Source organism: Emydura macquarii, unplaced genomic scaffold (assembly GCF_026122565.2).
Source record: "Emydura macquarii macquarii isolate MOO-44397 ecotype Brisbane River unplaced genomic scaffold, CSIRO-AGI_Emac_v2 contig_670, whole genome shotgun sequence".
NCBI classification, from domain to species: Eukaryota; Metazoa; Chordata; order Testudines; family Chelidae; genus Emydura; species Emydura macquarii.
This window is the reverse complement of record NW_027130807.1, coordinates 213,608-234,900: the sequence shown is the minus strand read 5'-3', so window position 1 is coordinate 234,900 and position 21,293 is coordinate 213,608. Positions and strand designations below refer to the sequence as shown.

General features: G+C 51.1%; 1 protein-coding gene across 7 annotated transcripts in view; it reads right to left on the bottom strand.

Moving 5' to 3' along the window:
* The window catches only part of RAB3IL1 (RAB3A interacting protein like 1), a 51,043-nt gene that overhangs the window by 18,425 nt on the left and 11,325 nt on the right, over window positions 1-21,293 (bottom strand). For all 7 annotated transcript variants that reach the window (XR_010918539.1, XR_010918540.1, XR_010918541.1 and 4 more), the window contains 7 exons: window positions 20,726-21,044; window positions 7,073-7,322; window positions 6,547-6,642; window positions 5,369-5,446; window positions 4,337-4,546; window positions 532-660; window positions 272-384 (listed from right to left, as the gene is read on the bottom strand). Coding sequence is in view for 4 of the 7 variants with exons in the window: in XM_067541492.1 (XP_067397593.1) it covers window positions 272-384; window positions 532-660; window positions 4,337-4,546; window positions 5,369-5,446; window positions 6,547-6,642; window positions 7,073-7,322; window positions 20,726-20,820 (971 nt within the window). In the remaining 3 variants the exon portion in view is untranslated. The remainder of the gene's footprint in view (window positions 1-271; window positions 385-531; window positions 661-4,336; window positions 4,547-5,368; window positions 5,447-6,546; window positions 6,643-7,072; window positions 7,323-20,725; window positions 21,045-21,293) is intronic.

Genomic DNA, 21,293 nt, shown 5'->3' with positions numbered 1-21,293 from the left:
CACCTGGATCAAGGACCACTGCTGGCCTTGGTTTGGGATGGGAAAACACTATAAAATACTAGGTAGAAAGGCATTTCTACCACAGACTACTCAGCTACTACCCAGCATTGCTCAGATGCTGAGGTGATGAGCCCCCTAGGGATATCGGAGACAGAGCTCCAGAGACACAGAAGAAGGCTGAGCGGATATGTGGGAGGGAAGCTACAGTAGCATTGGAGGAGGCTGGATGGGAGTCAGTGATAGTTGAGGGAGCACCTGAGAGATTCCTTACTTTGGTCCGCCACATTCCATCGCCGACACCTTCACCACAGGCAGTGCCTGGGTAGCCACAGGCTCTATGGTGAGCGTGTTCTGCTCCACGGCCTCCCGCACCAGCTCCGACAGCTACAGCGAGAAACACAAACCCGGATTCAGATCAGCAAAGCTCACTTCCAGGGAGGTGGCGACTGCACGGCCCTCCTCAGCCTCAGTGCAATCTGACTGGGAGAGCAGAATGATCCCCCAAGTCCTGGCTTCTGCTCCAGCGCTCACCTCCTGTTTGGTGAAGTCCAGGCAGGGCCCTACGTCTTCCCGGTAAATCCTCTCCAGGAAGGGGCAGGAGTTTTCCACAGTTGGAGACTCCTTCCAGGCCTGGAACTCGGCGAACAAAATGGAGTCGACCTGCAGTGAGTGTCAGGGGAGACACGGGAAGAGAGAAGTTGTGCAGTTAGGGACGGGGGGGGTGGGGGGGGGTGGGGAAGACAGCGTAAGAGGGCAGCAGTTAGCACATCTATTCCCCCAACTACAAGGGTGCCTTGGAACCAATGCAGGAATGGCAGAGAAAAGCAGGATCACCCCCCAGGGCAAACCTCTGCATCTGCCTTCTCTGCCAACCTCATCAGCATCTCTGTGACAGAGTAACATGGCCAAGAAGGGATAGTTCAGTCTGAGGCCCATGAAATGCCCGAGTTCCAAGGCACAGTCCCCACTGGAGGAGGCAGCCACAGAGCAAGTGAATGGATCAAGTGAATGGATTCCCCACTCATCCCACGAGATAGGCAGGGCTAGTCTGAGATGGCAAAGAAGGCCAGGACATGAAGGCAGAAACCCCTAGGAGAAAGCAGTCATTACAGTAAGCGTTGAGTCAGGGAAAAGCTTTCAGTGAACAGTCATCACCATTTCTATCCTCAGTGTGTTTGTGCAGCAGGGTGTGCTGGCCCTTTAAAGACAGGTCCAAACCCAGAAGTCTTGGAGCAGCTGCAATCCAGAATTGCAACATTCTGGGAGTTGTAGTTCCCAGAAGTGATGGAGATTGTAGGCAGCAGAGCATGCACAGAAAGGAATGCAGGGTATAAGAAGCAGCCTTCCTTCAGAGCACTGAGCGATTAGATCTGTTATGGGGCTTTCTGCAGAGAGGGAGCAGCTTTCCAGGGCATAGGAGCTGTTCCACCCATTCCCCTTTGCAGAGGGACTCAAATTTGCTGCAGTGAGGGACCCATGGCAAATCTTGCCTCTTCCCTAATCTCTCTCATTTTATACCTTGCTTCCCTCTCAGCATGCCCTACAATTCCCATCAGTCCAATGCCAAATCTCAGAATGCCTCGGCTCCAGACTTCAGCAGTGACGGGACCAGGCTGGCCCTGGGCCTGTCCTTAAAGGACTAGCAGACCCTGTTCCAATTTGTTAAAGGAATACATGGGAGGAAAAAAACCAAAACAAGCCCAGCATGAGAAGAATGTAAGTGAACAAAACAGCCCAGGCCCCAGTCTGTGCTGACAGCACACTAGCTCTATGCTACAGAGGCTGCTCACCTGGTGCCAGGAGACAACTCCAGAGCCACAATACGGACATCAATTACAGAAACATTAAAAAATGGATGTTAGTGTCAAAGAAAGAGAGAGCTGAAAGGCTGGAGGTGTGAGAGGTGGATGAATCCCACCCTCCCACTAGCCTGTCCTCTGTGCCACATCTGTTCTAGCTCCAGAGGTTACCTGCCGCAAGGAGGACGACGAGGAAGAATCCGCCACCAGGGACTGCCAGCCTGGCTCACAGGTGATGTGGATGGCCTTCCCTGGGACGATACAGAGTAGCAGAGAGAGGAGAGTGGGCACCCCAGACTTTGAAGGACGAGAGGAGATAAGAGAGACAGACAAACAGAGAAGGAAATAGTTCAGAGGGGCAGGCAGAGAAAGGCAGGCAAAAATGTGAGACAGAAGATACAGAAAACTCAAGTCAGCCTGCTGAGTGCCTCTCAAAAGGTCACAGCATCCTCAGCATCTCCTTGGTCTAAGTTTTCAGAAGTGGCTAGTGACCGAGAGTTGCTCAATTTTTGGGTGCCCAGCTTGAGATGCCTTAAAGAAAACTGATTTTCCCAAAATGCTGAGCACCTCTGAAGCCCCATAAGAGTGTCTCAAGTCAGACACCTGAAAACAGAGGCATCCAAAAGCCCTAGTCGCTTTTGAAAACGTAGGCCCAGGATTTTAGGCAGCAGGCTAGCTGCACCAATGGAAATCCCTTGTGTGGACACTGTTTACACCAGAATGGCATAGGGACCTTGCCAGGATTAGGCACTTAGTGAACAAGAAAGGGAAAATAATTACAATCTTTGACATTCTATAAGCTCTTCCATCCAAGGATTTCTCATCTATTATAGACCTTCATTGATTGACCCTCACAACTAGAGCAAACGATTGACAGCATCAGCAAACACAGGCCTTTGTTGTTTATGAAGTGTATGCAAACAGAACAGGACTTTTACAAGTTTGTTCCCAAGTCACAATTGTTCAGCGAACGCTTGGCACTCCATACTCCTTGCTGCACTAGCCTTTCAGCTGTTTGTTATCAGTGAATCAACAGTCCAGCTGCCTGACTGGACACTTGAGTTATGTGCTATTGCTTCTGGTCCCTGACTGGACCACCTTGTTTAGCAGATCACGGGAGTTTTGATTCACGTAGGGAGAGGTAGCCGGGTATAACCACAAACCTCTTTCCTGATTGCCATAAGAAGGATCCTTCTATTTGGCTACATACTTGGACTTCAAATTTCAGCATATCTGGGTTCTTCCCTACTGGATCAAGAGAGAAGTAGATGTAAACCACGGATGTAAGACTTCATGGCTATTTACCAGAACCTTCCTTTGATTCTCTCCTCACGTTCACACACACAGACTCCGTGTGTGTAATTCTAATCCCGTACACAGTGATATTAGCAGCTGCTGAAGTGCACTGATTGAATTCACCATCCGTTATCACCATTCACTGAAGTCACTGTCAGATAACTTAGCCATCCACGACACGAGTCCAGTCCTCTTTGGCAGGGCGTAGCCACCTCTCTCTGGTCTGATTAGCTGCCTCACTTCCTGGCTGCATTCTAGGTACAAGTGCCTCCCTACTCTTGAAATGCTTCCATGCTGCAGACACTAATGCTCCTGTTGGTGGAGGCAAAGCCCATGCACCCCCCCCCCCCCCCCACCACCACCTTATTGCATATGTTTGTTCTTCCCATCCAAATGCCAAAACTTACTTCCTCGTGCCCCCACAAACCCATGAAGAGCTTTCCAGAGGCCATGCAAACACTCGTGCAAAGGTGTGTTCACACAACTAGTCACAACCATTTGCAGAATGAGAAATTCTGGCAGACTCACATTGTACTCACATCAGCGTCCAGGGAGAGCAAAGGAAAGGGGCCACAAAACTCAGTGAAGGAAATTAATAGGACTTTAGTTGAAAGAATATCCACAAAAGTGGTTTGCATTTGTTTGCCCAGCTCTATTCAGGAGGCAGGCAATACCTGCTTTGCACATAGAGAAACTGAGATGGGGCGGCGGGGAAGGTGACTTGCCCAAGGTCATGTAGTAAATCAGTGGCAGAGCCAAGGAACAGAAAGCAGAAGTCCAGACTCTAACCACTAGGCCACACTAGACAGACAGGAAACCAAAGCAAGCAGCATTAGCTAGAGCAGCCGTTAGACTGCAGAGACAGATCAGGAAAGCCAGTTCTTAGTAGGTGCTTACACTCCGATGTCAGAGCAACTAACACCCTTATCCATACAGCCAGGAAAATCCTTCAAAGGCCCACAGGTTGTTTCCTGGGGTGCTCTCCTGAACCCAGACTGCAGTGAGTCCTGTAAGGGGAAATCCTCATAGTCTGGGATTTTGCCAAGAAGCTCCCAGCAGAGCAAAACTCAGAGGACTCCTAATGCATGAATGGCATTACTGTGAACATCACTGGCAGTGTCCCACAGAGCAGGGGAAAGGCCGTGGGGCTCTGCAGACCTCAAGAGAAAATCCCTGAGAAGATCCCTCCACCAGCTCCCTATCCAGCTCCTCCCTTGCACGGGGGCTCAAGTTTCAGTCACCTCTTTCAACTCCTCCAACTCCAAGGGCAGGCTGTGGCCGGTGGCTGTGACTACTGCACTGCTGGTGCTCTTGTTCCGACCATGCCCCTTCCTGAAGACAGCTTTGGAAGGGCTTAGGAGCTGGGGGTGCAGCTCCCGGTTTGGAGAGGAAGGCGTGGACGTGATCACCAGAGTCTTCAAGGCAGTCACCTCTGCCTGCAGCATGTCAATCTGGGAGACAAAAGAGAGTCAGCAACGCCACCCACCTCCACCCAGCAGCGTCCCCTGCACTGCCCAAGGAATGCACATCCCACACAGGACCCAGGGGCACCACCCAGCCACACGCTCAGCCTAGAAGTCATCTCCTGATCCATCCAGATCATCTGCCCAGCTCTTCCACCCTCTCCCCACCCCAGAATCCCAAACCAGGGAGCAGGTGTAAATCAGTTTTCTGTGCAGATCAGAAAACTACTTGCAGAGCCTTCCCTGCTCCTCCCAGTCCACATCCCCCAACCACCCAGGCTATGCAGGCATGTCATATTTAAGTCTTATAGCCCAGAGGCCCTTTCACCTCTCTTCCCTGAGGAGGAGTCAGCAGCAGATACAGCTCCATACCCCCATGGAACATCTTGATCAGGGTATCGCATCCTTAACTCCTATCTCCCCAAACTCCCTTATCTGTGATGCCTCTAAGCAGCTGCTTGTCCTCGCGTTTGCTGGGAATCAAACCGCAGCTGGGGGAAATGCTGGTCAGTTCTGTGCTTGTGTGGGCTTGGGGGAAATTCTGGGCCCTGTTTTTCATAGGAGAGTTGGATCTGCTGCTGGTTTCAATGGCATGGTTCCCCATATTCAGTGTCTGCTGTGCAGTGAGCTAAGAGATTGGCTGAATGTCTAGAGGCCAGTAGTCTGGAGGTCCTATTGGGAGGAGACGGGGTAGGATGTGACCCTCAACCACTTTGCTGTCCCCCTGCCCAAAGGGAGCATCGTGTCCATACAGAAAGGAGGTGGGATGTGAGAGTAAAGAAGCGGAGCCACAGAAAGCCCTGTCCTCACCTTCCCTCGTGCCTCCCTCAGCTGTTTCTCTGACGCTGCCTGCTTGGTGTTAGCCTCTCTCACCATCTTGTGCGCTTCCTACAGCAGAGAGAGAGCATGTAACCTCCTGCCTGTCGTGGCCAGAGTCCCAGCTACACACAGCCCCTGCAATGCACAATCCCACAAAGCCGAGCAACACATTCTTACCCTGCACCCTGGGGCTTTACGTGCAGCTCAGCAGTTCTCCTGGGGGGGGCAGAGAAATCAAAGGTCCCAGTCATGAGCATGGCACCTTTCCCAAGGACAGTGGGAAGCTCAGAGCACAATACACATCACCACAGCCCCAGGGCTGTGTCCCCGGTGCCGACCTATGTCTGACTGACACAATAAGGTTCTAACCATCCCAGGTCCGGTGCTAGGTGTTTGCCTGTCCTGGGCTGCTGGAAGACAGGATTTTACTAGCCTGTGAACTCATCATGAGCCATGGCACCAGAACGTAGGTTCTTCTATAGTCACTCTCTCCAGCAGAATGCAGTAAAGCAGCTCCCAGGGTTCTCTGGGGTGCAGCACGCTGAGGGCATTGTGGTGCCTCCCTCCAGGCAAGGGCTGGGTGGGCCCGTGCTGGCCACTGGGAGAAGGCTGGGGAGCAGCAGGCAGCCTGGAGAATGGGCCACATGAGAACAGCTGCAGCAAGCACGGCGCAGGGCTAGGGCACCAGAGAAAGGACTAAGCTGCCTAGCTTCAGCAACAGACAGACAAACCTGTGATGTGGACCGGCTGCTGGAGGACAGGGGGGAGACACACACACAGACACCCAGGACAGCCAGACTCCTAGAACGGGTCAAGTGCGATGAACATATGTGCCGCTTCGTCTGACGTCTCCTGCCAGAGTGGCTGGGGCAATTGGAAGCCGGGGGGGGAGGGGCGGGGGGGCAGGGAGGAAGGAGAAGAAGAAAGCCTGTTCCCCATATAAGTGCCCAGCCTGCTGCCCCTCCCCAGTAACACAGCTTCCAGCCAGCATCATGCTCTGCCATCCTGCACACACAATCGACCAGCTCTCCTGTTCAGAGTGGGAAGAGCTGGCCATAGAGGCAGGAAACCCCGAGGCGTGGGGAAAGTGAGGAGATGGCCTGACCCAAGGGGGATAGTGAGTGACCTCAGTTTAGGGAGTAACTGGGGACAGGGGAGGAGGGTGGTACCTCAAACAGGCTGGCTGTTAGCTCCTCCAGCTCCTGCTCCAGTTGCTCTCTGACCTTCGACAGCCTCTCACACTCCTCATCCTTCAGCTTCAGCTCCTGCAGAGGGGATGCCCAGGGACTTGGGCACGCTGGACCGAAGCGCGTGCCAGGCCCCAGTGCACTCCGGAGACAGCGCCAACTTCTCTCACGTGCCCTGTTCTCTCCTGCTGTGTCCCGTTGCCCCCCACTCTGCACACATGGACACTGCCCCACCGCCCACCCCACATCTGGGCAGATTCCAGGCCCGCCTTCCCCAACCACGCCCAATCACTCCAGGTGCGCATGCTGCGCTCACTGTTCGGGTACCCCAGGGCATGCTCCCACCTTACCCCTTCCACCCTTCCATTGTCTGCTCTGTACAAATTCCACTGCAGCCTCCCACTCTCAGCTCAGTGCCAACGTCACTGCCATGGCACACCAGGTCTATGCCCCTGCCCCAGGGTGTGCTTATCCGCACGCACCCGCCCGCCCAAGCCCCAGGCTTTACCTTCTGTGCTCTGTGGAGCTCCTCCTTCAGGAACTCCGATCCCTTCTCACGGATCTCCACCGAGGAGCTGCGCAGGCGGGAGACATTGAGCTGAGCTGTGGATTGGTCGCAGTCCTCCCCTCCTGCATCCCTGCAGAGAGGTTCCAGCTGCGGCAGCTCCTCCCCACTGCTGGATGATGCTGCCGACTTCCATTGTCCCACCACTGGCAGCTTCTGGAGCTGCTGGCTGCCTTCCTTGAACTGGGCCTGGCTGGGGGACACAAGCGTGTGAAACGGGAGCCAAGGGGATCATAGCATATGGCCTGCTGGGTCAGGGATCCAGCGTGTGGACGGACAGCTGCACCAGGATCCAAGCAGCTTAGAGGCCCACCCAGATCTCGTCATTATAAGGAGGTCTTGGCAGAAAACTAACCCCAATGAAAACGATCCTTCTGCTAATGGCCAGCACAGCGAGGGATCGTTATACCAAGGGAAATGATAATGCTGCAGGCAAGCGCGTATAAGGTCTAAGGAGTGTGGAAGGGCTGGAGGTGGGGAGACGTGGGGTTGACATGCCATTTGAGATCATGACACCGGGCAGGCTAATCCACAGCTTGGTTTAGAACGTCACTGCAGAGCCGGGGGGTGTCTGACAACATCTGCAGGCAGGCACGAGCGCATCATGCTGGTGTCTCACCCCGCTGCATACACACTGCACAGCTCTTCCCTTGGCTTGGTGAGCCACAAAGGAGTCCTGTAGCATTGGGCAGAGCACACATCCGGTCCGCTGCCCAGGGGTACAGTACAGCCAAGCAAGAGGTTAGTTGCAGACAGGATGAAGGGCTGAGAGGGCATTAATGGCACTCAGGGCCAGCCAAGAGACTGCTGGGACTCCATGCTTAAGGGACCTGGAGTTCAGGAGCTAAACCCCCACTGCAGAAGCATAATCCACCTTGCCTCTCCGGGGTAAAATCAGGAAGCGGGGGAGGAGGGACAATTCATAGCCTTCATCTCTCGCCATCCCAATCCCAGGTGCCTTGGAATGTGTGAAAGAAACAGAGACTCCCTCAGTGCTAGAGTCTCTCTAAAGAGTGGAGGGGTGACGCAAGGGGCGTCAGGCAGGATTAGCTCAGAGGAGCTGCTTCTGCACTGTGGGTGGCAGGGCTGGGTTTGCTCTCCCTCAGTGGAGGGAGTTCTAGGAAGGGAAAACCCTAAACAAGCCACTTCCTCCCATTCAGCTCTTCCAACAGGGACTGGGACAGAATCACCAGGGCATCCCCTGGGCCAGGAGCCCATTACAAGGACCAGGTTATTGTCAAAGGGAGATTAGGGTTAACGCCAGGGAGGGGACAGCAGAGAGGCCACCCCCACCCCCTGTATCTCTGCTGTCACGCTGCCCCCAACTGGCACGCAGCCAGGGAGAACTAAACAGTCAAGGGAGAGATCAGTGCTCCTAGGGAGGAATAAAAGTCTCCGTTATTCACAGCAAGGGCATTCTCCAAACCCAGACTCTGCCCAGCTGAGCCCTCGGGAGAATAAAGACTGGAAAGAGAAGCTGTGTGTATCAGCAAGACATCCACTACCAGGGCCCAAGGGTGAGACACGCTGAAGACACAGTGCAGGTTGCTTTAAAATGACATGAGCAATGTGTCCTTACAAGGGGAAGGATGGTATTGTGGTTGCAGCACTGTGCTGAGAGTCCTAGGATCAAAGCCCAGCCCCAGCACTGACTTACTCTGTGGCTTTGGGCGAGTCACTTCACCCCTTTGTGCCTCAGTTTCCCCACCTTTAAAATGCAGATAATATGCCTCTAGCTGACAGGGGTGTTGCAAGGGTAATTGACTCATTCCTGTCTTTGAGAACACTGAATGGAAGGTGCTATAAGTGCAAAGTTACAGTTCCCGATACATTTCTATATGAAATAAGAATCCACAAGGAAGGGGTGTGGTCACTTTTCAAAGCCATGGCTTTGATTTTTAAGATCTCATGCAAGACCCACACACAGAGTGAACTGCACAGAGCTCCCGTTACCTCACTCTGAGGGACGAAGGATAAAGCTGACCACAGCAGGATTCAATCCTGTAACTCCAGGGAGCCCCGATGTTTGTGAAGTGGCCTCTGCCCCACACTGAACATCAGTACCCTGATCCAGCATCTCTGATGAACATAACTTACAATAATAAAAGTGAGACACTAGCAGGTCTCTAAGGGATACAGGCAAGTACACAGTGGGCCTAAAATTAGGGACACTGGCTCCCACCTGATCCAAAATTTCATTGCGAGGAGCAAATCCTCACCCTCGTTCACTGCAAACCCATACTTCCCACACACACAGCAACCACCCTGCCGACTGAGGAGGGGCAGGTACTATTTTTAACCAAATATTTACCATCTTCCCACAAGGCCGCTCCAGAAAGCTGCCCCATCCAGTGTATTTCCATTGAGCTAACAGAGGAGTCCCTATTTTTCCTCTTAATTGGTTTCAGAGGCTGGCAAGTACATCCAGAGCAGACAGAGGGGCCCAGAAACCAAGCTGAGTTCCCACTGAAGAGAGACCTCAGCGGATCCTTGTCAGGAGATTGTCTCAGGCTCCAGAGGCAGTATCCTTGTTTAGCTTCTGGGCTGCTGGAGGAAGAGGGGCTCTGGCAGGAGGTGATGTGTGGAGCTGGGACTTCCCAAGGGACTTGGGTACCGATGACTCCCGTGTTGCCAGGGGAAGGTGAGGGAAATGCTGCAGTATGATCGGTACCCAGCTGTCAGGAGAAGTCAATGAATGGTGAGGGGGCACTGCTCCAGTGGACAGGGTCCTTGAGGAGCTGGGGAATGTCACAGCTCTAAAGGGGAATCTGTCAGGGATTTCCAGCAAGGAAGACAGCAACCCAACACTGTTGTCAGACAACATGGCCACAGATACAACATGCCATCACAGGTAAATATGCCTTCCAGGTGCAGTGAAACAGCCAACCTAGCTGTCAATCAATAATCATTGTCAATAGCCCCTTGTGCAGGCTTTGTCCATTTCAGAGTTGAATGTGGGAGAGAATATCAGCCTAGCATTTGGTCTACACTCTGCTGTGCCACTCCACGGACTGTATATCATGGAAGGGGGCAACAGAGATGAAGGTAATGGGGAGGTGGAGTAGCATAGAGGATGGATTTGGAGCAAGATCCAAACACAAAAGGCAAAAGAAAGATAAAGAAGCAAACCAAAATCAGGAGCAAGAATAAAGAGAAGACAGAAAAGGAGAGAGGCAGAGTGAAGGGAAAAGCTCAGATGAGATGAGGCCCAACAGATCACAAATGCTTTAGGATAGAAGACAGCAAAGGACAAGCAGCAGCTAGTACAGGTTAGAGCCCCTGATTAAAAGAGGAGAGGCACCATTCAGGGAAAGTGGAGCGGCCACCAGCCATCAACACAGAGAGTGGAAGGAAAAGATAAGAGCAGCAGCGAACCTGAAAGCACAGGGACTGGCTTCCATTGACTTCTAAATGAGCAGGATTGGACCCACAGAGCTACTTTACTGGGGAGAGAGGGGAAGGGCATTAATCAATGAGAAGGGGGCTAAAATTAATGATTAAAACTAAAAGACTGAGAAGCCAAATTCCTCTTTAAAAACATTAAGGAAGAAAACCAAGAGAAAGAGGCTGGGCCAATCAGGCTGTACTGAAGATTCTATGGTGATTATTGTTCATATAGCACCAAGGGCCTGATCCACATCTTCCTAAAGTGCACAGAAAGATTCTCACGGACTTGAATAGGCATTGGATCAGCGCCCAAGTGAGTGAGGTTCCTTACAAGCTGGTTTGAAGATCCTGCTCTCTACTATTGATAAAAAGCAGATACATACTTGGGAGGCAGGGGAAGGGGGTGACAGGGAAGAGTGGCAGAATATATAAACACACATGGTGTGGATGACTTGAATCCCAAGATGCTGACGGAACTAGATAACAACTGACAATTATATTTGAGAATCCTGGGAGAACAGGGAGAGATACCATAGGATTGGATGGGAAAGCAAATGTGGGACTGATCTTCTAAAAAGGAAAAAAGTGTGACCCTGGCAATTACTATCTGATAAATCCAGCCAAAGTGCCATATAAAATAACATAAAAAATACACAGAGAAAGAAGTCTTTAAGCATCAAGAAGATATAGGGCAAGGGTCATTAAGAACAAATCATGCCAGGCAAACTGGATGGCATTTTTGATTGACTTACAAAACCAGGGGGAATGCAGAATGTACAGCCGGGCTTTAGCAAAGCATTTGATGAGAGTGTCACACAAAACGTTACAAGGCAGATCTCATTCCCACTGGCATCATGAATGATAAATGGCAGCTTGGCAAGAGAGACAGACTGGTGTCCAGCGGAACATTGCAGAGATCAGCATGTTAGGCATGATGTTACCAAATAGCCTCAGTAATGATGTGGAAGAGGAGATAAACCACCCACTATTTTAACGTGCAGATTATACTAAATTGGGAAGTGCTGAAAACAGCAGCAAGAGAAGGGAGGGGGAGAAAGAATGGGCAAGAAATGAAATGAGCTTCAGCCAGAAAAAATGAAAGCTAATACCACTGAGCAAAACTAATTCATACAGAGATATTCAGTGGGTCGGAGGCACTATGGAAGCAACAACAGGGCCTCCTCCAAAGCCCAGTGTAATCAACAAGACTCTTCCCATTGCGAATCCAGAGTGAACTCAAACCTAGAGAGAAGCTCACAAAATTAGACAATTACAATCTAGCTCATAGAAGTATTACATGACCAATCAAGGAGATGATGGCTTCTCTCTATACAGTGCTGGCAAGACCACATCACATATATATTACATGAGCTCTGGCCTGCTCAAATCAAAGAGGATTCGGAAGACAGCAAGAGAAATAATTTAATGGTTTGGCTGCATTAATATATGAGAGAGGATGAGCAAACCTAAATATGTATAATTTGCCTAAACAATGACATGGAAAATGGGAAAAAAGTCTTTGAAGGGTATAAACACCAAGGAAGGAGAAGAATTAGTCAGGGTGATCTAACAGGGTATGACTAGGAGGAATGGGATGAAGCTAATCAAAGGAACATTTAGACTATATGAGACAAACCCACCCCAGCATACCGATGAAGAAATCAATGGAGCTGCACCAAGGATAAATATGGCAGAAACCAGGAAAACTGTCCTAACGGGGCAGTCTATTCAGCTTTTAACAGTCTGCTAAGTGTTGTGATGGAATTCAAAAATTTAAAATTAGACTGGATAGAGTCCTGGAGAATATATTGCTGGGACAATCCTTCACCAGCCAGGAAACGGACTAGAGGGGACATAATAAGTCTTTTCATATAAGCCTCCTTTGCTTTTCTTTATTTCTCCTTTTTCATAGGATGGAGGAAAAGCAAATTCAGAGACAAATGAGGTGAGGGAAGCAAGGAAGAAGTAAGTAACAACAGTTATCCTAATGGCAAATCATTTAACATGTCCCCAGTGACAGCTATGTGAGGGACATACCATAGTTTAGAGGTGTGCCATCAACATGGGTATTTTAGTAATCCCCTAGACTACAGCTGCATCCAGATACATTGCAGATAAAGGCACATGAAGGGTTGTCTGGCATTGTTCAGGGCACCTATGTTCTATGGACAGGACACCATACTTGCAGAACCACGCTAGGGAACTTGGTTCCAGCCCAGGTCACTGCATGCCCTGTAGTGCCATGTTTTATCAGAGGTCTCAGAGTTCCTTACCAACTGGAACTAAATAACGCTCACACCGTCCCTGGTGGGGGGAGTAGCCCCCATTCCACAGACAGGCAGACTGAGGCACAGAGAGGGTAGCTGGTTTCCTCCAAGTCACACAGTGACTCAAGGGCAAAATGAGGACTAGGACAAAAGGTGTGCAGAGTACCAGAGCCCATTTACTAGCGACCAGGCTGCTGCTGCACTAACAGCCACATCTGGCAGCCATGTCATGCTTTGTGTCAGAGGGTATCACAAATGGGTAAGAACCCACATCTTGTGATTCTCAGTCCTGAGCTCTGACTGCTAAGCCATGCTGCCTCCCTGGCACTTTATACCTACACGGGATTCCCAAGCAATTCCAGGGATGCAATACCATGTAGCAGAGCTCTACAATCTAGCTTTTGTCCCCAGGGCTGCTAGTCTGGATAGCACAGGGCTGACTATCCAGGAACAGGGGGCAGACCTTGGGACCAACCAGCACCCTGGTTCCCCTACAAGTAATATGGGCAGGTGTTAAATGAAGGAGCAAACGATGAAAAGAGTTGGGAGAACCCCTCCCTTCCTAGCCTGGAATGCAGGGATGCCGTGCAGAATGAACAAACTAGTGTCATGATGGACATTTTTGGTCCTGCCTATACTGTAACTACATTGCTAAGGAACCTTGCAATCACCTAACACAGTTCGACCCTAGCTCCACTGCAAGAAGGATAGTGTGTTCCCTATGTCGTGGGATTGCCCTGCAGTAACTAGCTCCCCAGCACAGCCATTGCTACAATGTAGATAGGATCATAAAGTACCCAGGCAACTAGGCAGCCAAGCCTTTATCTACATTGTCCTGGTGGGGCTTTGAAGTCAAAGAGAGGGTGATGCAGGTTCACACCTTTTGCTGTTGCTATTGTCAGTCTGGCTGGAGACTGTGCTCTGCAAAATGATGTGGATTATTTGAAAGGCTCTTCACAATAGGAAGTGCTAGCTAGGAACTTTTTTCAGTTGGATTCTGTAGAAAGAGAGAAAAATGTGCAGGATCCGCACTTTTTCCAGCAGGCCCCGCTCATTTCCTGTGGAGCTGATCTGACACTGTTATTTCCTGTACGAACTGTCTGCGTGTCTCTCAGGTTAACCTCGACACTTGGGTTCACACAGTGGATCCTGGCTCTTCTATTCTGATCTCCTGTCACAGATGAGCCTGAAAGCCACACATGAAGAAACAGGAGGAGGCGGGAGTAAGAGTTCACTGTGCAGATTCGAAAGCAGAGCATTGCTCCTACTGATTTACCACTGTGCAGCCAACTAGCTTCCATCCACATCCCTCCTCAGACACACACCTGCCTCACTCAGGCACTCACTAACCTACCTCTAAAAGGTTTATGCCCTGCCAAACAACAGATGCCTCCTGCCCACTATACTGTAGCATTCCATTCATCTTTCTTGCATTTGTCTGTACAGGCACCAAACAGCCAGCAAGCAGTCTGGGGTGTTCTTGTATTTAATGTTAATTAAGTAACTTCCAGTATTTTTATATGAAAGATGCTGCACATAAACACACTCTACTGGCTCTTTGTTTGGTACATTACCTTATTCAGATTCTATATTATACGCACACACCCCACACACACTTTAGAAGAGATGGACCTCAAAAATTTCAGTCCACCTGGTAAAAGTTATTAGAAACTCAAAACCAGTGGGTAGATTGGAAATGCTTGGGCAACCTTAACTAGAGTGGCTCCTGAAGATGCCTCTATTAGCAATGGTACCGTTTTAGTTGCTTGGAAGTTGTAAATTCCCCCATATTTTACTTTTTCTGGGGCAACTGTAATGAACAATGCAATGTCTGTAGATCACACTTTAATTAATACAAACAAATAGGGGCAGTTTTCATAGTAGGAAACTATTTCCTCATTAGGTACCCAATCCTGCCCCCATTGGAGTCAGGGGAAATGTTACACTGACTTCATTGGGATCCAGAATCAGACCCAAAATTCCAAGGATGACTCTTCTCCCACCATCCCAACTCCTTTTCGCATCACCATTAACTCTCTCTGATCCTTTCAGCTTTTAACTCCATCTCTCTCTGCCCTTTAGCATTCTCTCCCTCTCCCCTGGGTTTCTCTTTATTCCTGTGGCCCACCAGTTTCTCATCTCTCGTCTCCCTCACTTTCTTCTGTTCATGCTGGTGGCTTTCTCCTGCTTTGTGGATTCTGCCTTTCACCTTCCCCTGCCTCTCAAGCAGCCACATGACTGTGCAGCTGAAGCCGAGTTTCTGAGAAAGAAAAAATCTCTGAGGAATAAACATGGTTTCATGGTGGAGTAAGAAGAAACACTACAGAGGGCATCTCTCCATGCTGCACACCTGGTTCTGACACATGCTGGCTGCTCCCTGGAGGCACACCCGATGGCAGCAGTGATCAGGAGAATGCAGCCTCCTGGATTTGAGGTTCTAGAAACTTTATGAACAGTAGAAACTAACCTCAGGTCTCTCCCTGCTCCCTCTTGTGCTGTTCTAACATGCTCCTTCCCTTGGGTCTCTCACCAGATCTAAAACTCAGACTCCAGGGGAAACACAGTCCCTTCCCACACAATCACAGGTCTCTGCCGTCTGTCCATCCAGCCCTCTATGCACACGCATACAGACGGGACCCGGGATAGACGACCCAGGAAAGCGGGTGTCTGGGATCACGAGGGGACAAGAAGTTGGGGGAACTGGAGGCCTCCTTCTTTTCCAAAAGGCAGCCTGTCCCCAGAAAGTATGGCACCACCCCACCGCGCTCCCGTCCAAGCCCCGAGGACAGAGCCATCCCCCAGCTGCTCCGGAGCAGACCCTGAGCGTTCACTCAGGGCCAGCACTTCAACCTGCAGCGCCCCAGGGCTGGGAGGACCCGCGCAACCCCCAGCAGGGGGTTCCCGCCCTCGCCCGGCCCCTTCCCCAGACCAGAGGCACGGCCCCACTTTCCGCTCTTCCTTTTCCACCCTGCCGGGAGGTTCGCTCCTTTTCAGCCACAGGCCCGCAGAGCGCTGCACGCCGGGGCTCCGCCAGCCCGCGGCCCCCCCGGCGGAGCGCCCAGGGGAGGGGAGCCGGGAGCCGGGAGCGCAGGCTCAGGGCGCCGACCCCATTGGGACTGCAGGGGCCGGGGCGCGCTCGGGGATCCCCTCGCCCCCGCTCCGCTCTGCTCCCCTGCGGGCGCTGGAAAGTTGTTGTTTTTTTTCCGGCAGCCCGCAAGGTCCAAGGAGGAAGCCGGCTCCAGACCTACCCGCTCCACATGCTGGCTCCGGCGCCGCGCTGCCCACAGCCCCTCACGGCGGGGGCCCTCCAGCCATCCCGCCTCCGGGCGCGGCGCTCGCAGAGGCGGCGGCGGCGGCGCCTCCCCCGAGCGCTGCGGCAATCCCGGGACGCCGGCGGCCCCAGCGGCGCGCCACAGCCCAGGCAGCTCAGCAGCCTGAGAGCCGAGTGGCTCGGCCCCGAGCTGGAGTCGGGGGACAGGACGGGAGGGGGCCCCGGGTCCGGAGGTCACATGGCCTCGGGGCGGCTCCCATTGCAGCATGCACGTCCCTCACCCCCACCCACCCCCCGCCTCATGTGACTGAGCCGGCCCGGAGCTCTCCCCACCCCAGGCCCGCTCCAGCCACGCTCGGGGCATCCTCCAGCCTCTCCCCTCCCTCCCTCCCTAGACTCAAAGCGGGAGGGGGGAACCAACAGGGCTGTACAGAAATCACGGCAAGAGCCGTGACTGGAGACTGAGATCCGCCCGTGCAGGATGGAAGAGAAAGATCCCGGCTACCGAATTGTCTGGGAAGGGGCTGGGCTTACGCAGCCTGCAGGAACTTCACTGCACCCAGCACAAACGCTGACAGCGCAGTTTCCTCGGGCTCCGGCACAGAAGGATGCTGAGAGGAGGAAGATCAATGGGGAAGCCTAGCTGACAGCAGCCCCCCTCCTCCCCCAGGGGCCTGTGCATTTTGACTTCATCCCTGCGCTTTGGTTGGGGAGATTTTAAACCAGGAGCCTGGAAAACGCTGATGCTTCGTCCAGACCTCCCTGTTGGGACCCAGTTGCACATGCAAATGGCAGGCATTAAAGCAGAATTGTGTGCGTCTTCTCCCCCCAGTTTTGGGCTCGATTCTCCGGCTAATCTGTACATGAAACTTCCATTGACCTCTGTGGGAATTCTGCAAGTGAAGCACCTGCAGAAGCAGGCCCATAATTCCATGATAGTTACTTTATAGAGATATATTTCTTAATAGCTCAGGTTTCTCCACACCCATTGCCAGGGCCAAACTGGACAGTTTAGTAGCCCTAGAATCTGGTCTAAACCACCCATATGTCCCAGACCTAGAGATAAGACCCCCTGAAGGGTCAGTCCAAATCCACCTCTCTGAGCTGTACTATTGACACATTGAATTCCCTGGAGTTTAGTGCCTTTAGGGAGGAAACTTTAAAAATCAAGAGCTTGTCTGCTTTGCCTGGACAGTCGAAGTCCTGTGGTGTAACTGATCCCACCCCCCTACAGGTCATTAGCAGACTTTGAACTCAGGATCCTTCAGCACTAAAAGCATGATCTAATGCTTGAGCAAAAGCACCATTAGTGAGCTGGTGCCTGGTGGGCTATCTGTCTGTGGTACTTATATGATGCCCATCACTGTACCAAATGAGCATCCCGCTATCTTTAACATATTTATCCTCACAACACCCCTGTGAGATAGTGCAGTGTTATTATCCCCATCTGACAGATGGGGAACTGATGCACAGAGGGTATGTCTACATGGCAAAACAAAACAGCCGCTGAGAATCTCAGAGCCCAAGTCTACAGACTCAGGCTCAGGGGGCTTGCACTACAGTGCTAAAAATAGCTGTGTAGATAGATGTTCAGGCTTGGGCTCTGAAGCCCAGGTGGGGAGGGCACTGCCACAGGGTTTTGGTTTTTTTGCCATGTAGACAACCCCAGAAAGACTAAGGGGCTTGCCCAAGCTCATATAGGATGCCTGTGGCAGAGCAGGAATTGATTCCAGGTCACCTACCGCCCAGAATAATGTTCAACCATCCAACTACTAGGCTATCCTTCCTCTCAGTGACTGGTGGTTATGTTGTGTAGATCACTCCCGGAAGAAGGGAGGTGTAATACGCACAGAAACAGTAGGTGACACTGTTGTAAGCAGCAGGTAGTTGATTCATGTCCTTGACCAAATTTTCCCTCCCACTGTTGTTGGATTGGGTGCTCCAATCCCAGAGTGGGCTGAAACATTTCTGCTTGTCTGAAGGCCTGTTCCTGTAGTCCTCACTCAGGCAAAATTACCAAAAGCTGCACCCTGTGATGTGGCAAGGTCATATGGAATCAAGGTTTATGTTCCTCCTACAAGTTTTCTGCTCATTTAAGCCTGCAAAGCTGGCATTTGTATTTAAAGTCCAGAAGAAGAGTTAAATTGTGTTTAAATTATGTTATTGCAATTATTCAATGCCTAGGTACTACAACCAACGCTGTATATATACATGATTATATGTATTGCAACCAACGTCAGGTTGCATTATGCAAGCACATAGCAAAAGGCAAGCCCTACTTCAAAAAGCTTGCAATTTGAATAGACAAGACGCACAGTCAGTGCTATCATCCTCATTTTACAGATGGGAAACTGAGGCACAGACATTAAGTGATTTGCCCAGGTCACACGGGGTCTGTGGCAGAGCAAGTCACTTAATCCAGACTTCCTGAGTCCCAGTATAGTGCCTTAACCACGTGACTATCCTCACTGGAATACCCAGGACAGGTTACTTAGATACAACATATAGAAACAGATCTGTCCTATAGTGGAGAACAGGGCATTGATTGCTGAGGGGAAGGAGTGCAATGTTGTCAACTCTTGCAATTTTATCATGAGTCTTGCGATATTTGGTGTTTTTCTTAAAACTCCAGTTGCTGAAATCAAGAGATTGCATGAGACTCTTGGCTCTCATTTAAAATAATTAAGTTCCTAGCCCTCATACAGAAAAAAAGCTTGAAAAGGAGAAGAAGGGCACCCTAAAGGCTCAGAAGTCAGAAGATAAGTAGGATTCCCCCTCTGCAGAATCCCCTCCAAGGTTTATTATTGTTTTTTAAAAAGTGTTTTTTAAACCAATCTCCTGCTGTTTGGGGTCCTGACTCCTGATGTCTGAGTGTTTGGGGTTGCCGTTACTTGGACTAATGAAAGGACAGCACCTTCTCCTACAGTCAAGATCTGCAGAAGTTCAGATCATTCCTGTTCTGCCATGGAAGCAGGTTTGCAAGAGTGGACCCCAGAGCAGTTACAAACTGCTGCTGGAGGGGCCTGGAGATTAAAATAATGTACGGCTGGGAATTTAAATTGGCACCAGCAATTCTGCAACCTCTCTCCTTAAGTAAAATACACGACTCCAGCTGGAGTGTAGGATCTCCTGCAGTGCCTGCTGAAACAACTTTATGGTCACAGCGGGAAGTCTGGAAGTCAATGATGCAATAATGTACAGGAAATTGAAAAAACAGCAAGCAACAGCTGGGTACAGGTATCAACTGGATAGGTCAGAGACTTTGATAAAGGAGGAACTAAGATTATGCCATGACTTAAAAACCTCTGTGCATTCTGGGGTTACAAAAACCTCTGCTGAGCTAAGTAAGAATCATTATTGAGCATGATGCAGGTAAGAGGTGGAAAAGTGATGCAGAAAATGTGATGCTTGTATTCGTATTGCAAGGACAGGTTCCCCTAGAAGAGAGAGGGCCCCATATGCAGAACTATTTCATGAGGGCTCCAATGGACTGCACTGCGGTTGATGTGCTTGGTCCTCTGCTGGAGACCATGGTCCCAATTATCAGCTAGTCCATCATTGTGCTCATTCCATTAACGAGGAGGGTAGGGAGAAAGGCATCTTTGTGCTCCCTGTATTCTGGGGCACTGCAAGACCAATGCAACCCCAGGTGTCAATGAGAGCAACCCTAAGGCTGCTCTGATTTACATTCTGTCTCCCAAGGTCCCCTAAAGGCATAGGAATCAGAGAATAGCCAGAGGACAATGCAGTCAGACCACCCTTTCCCTTCCAAAGGACAGTGTATTTTGGCCATCTCTTCCCTCCCAGTGTTTTACATGCTGTAAATCTCTGTCCCACCTCACCCTGGCGTGCTTTCAGGAGCGCTGGCAGTTCTGCATCAATGGAAAAGTCCCCTTACATGGGGGATATTACCCAGGAACTGTATCCATCCCCTTTCCACCAACAAAGCAGCACAAAGGAACAGTAGGAGAATCAGCCCAGAATCCAGCGGTTGATAGCTACAGTATTTGCTGAGGACTGATCTAGAATGTGGCCCGCAATTCACCAAATTAAAATAAATGAAGAGTCTAACAGATGTTCTAGTGAATTAGCTCCGTACTAGAGGTGGGTCTCCAGTAAGTTACACACAGATCAGGGGGGAAACTCTGGATCCAAAGGATTCCGCAGGTTCACAAGACCCTGAGAATCCACCTCCCTGGTGTGATGGGATGGCAGGACTGTCAGACCAGCCCTGGGGGCGCAGCTGGCTCCCAGTGTAGAATATCACCAAAGGTAGCCCAGCATAACTTCTTCCTCTAAAGCAGCAAGGACTTGAAGTGTCCCCCAGCACTCCCCACGTTTGGATGCGAGCTAAAGACATCTCCAAAGTCTTGTATGGCATAATAGAGGAGGGACAATGGGCTCTGAAACAACTGGACTATGGGAAAATACAACAGGTGAGAACAGGCAGACTATAAAGGTATGGGCTATCCCCACCCTCGCACTCTGCCGCTGCCCCCATAGCATATGCCTACCATCAGCCCCTCCCTTTAATGCCCTTTCAGCCCCCTTTTGCCAGCCCTCAGACAAGGACAATGCACCTAGCCAGTGTCAGCTCCACCCTCAGACTTGCTAACCCCGCTCAGAGTTGTTTCATTACCAGCCTCCTCTCCCCTCACCATTGCATCCTACCTCTCCACTGCCATGGGCTCCTCTTGACCCCGTGGCACACACACAGGGCATTCAGATGTGAGGGCAGCAGCTCTCCCAGGTCTCAGCGGCCCCATTCCCTGTCTCACTCCTGGACGGGTAGCAGAAGGCAGATGGACTGTAAGCAGTGGTCCCTGTATCGATGGCCAAGTGCAGCTGGTGACGGCATGTGGTGAGTGAGAGGGGTGATCACACCACGGAGACCTGCATAGGAGTCCATGCCATCCATGCAGGAGGGGAGGAGATGCGGGTCAGCGGGCAGCCCTGTGCCACTATATTTTCCGGATCCACAGGCCAAGATCTGTGAACAGACAGCAGGGCATCACTAAGCACTTCTTCAACAGTGGCCTGGAAGCCCCAAAGCCCTGCCAGTCTCCCAAGCCTAGCAGCAACAGCATGGGACACTGTGGCTCTAACCTTTGCTACCTCCAAGAAGCAGCTGGGAGGAGGGGAAAGTATCTTCAGCTCAGCCAGGCAGCACTTTAACTTACAACTAACTCCATGTAATAATTAACTCCAAGGGCCAGCTGGCAGAATGAAGAATCCTGGG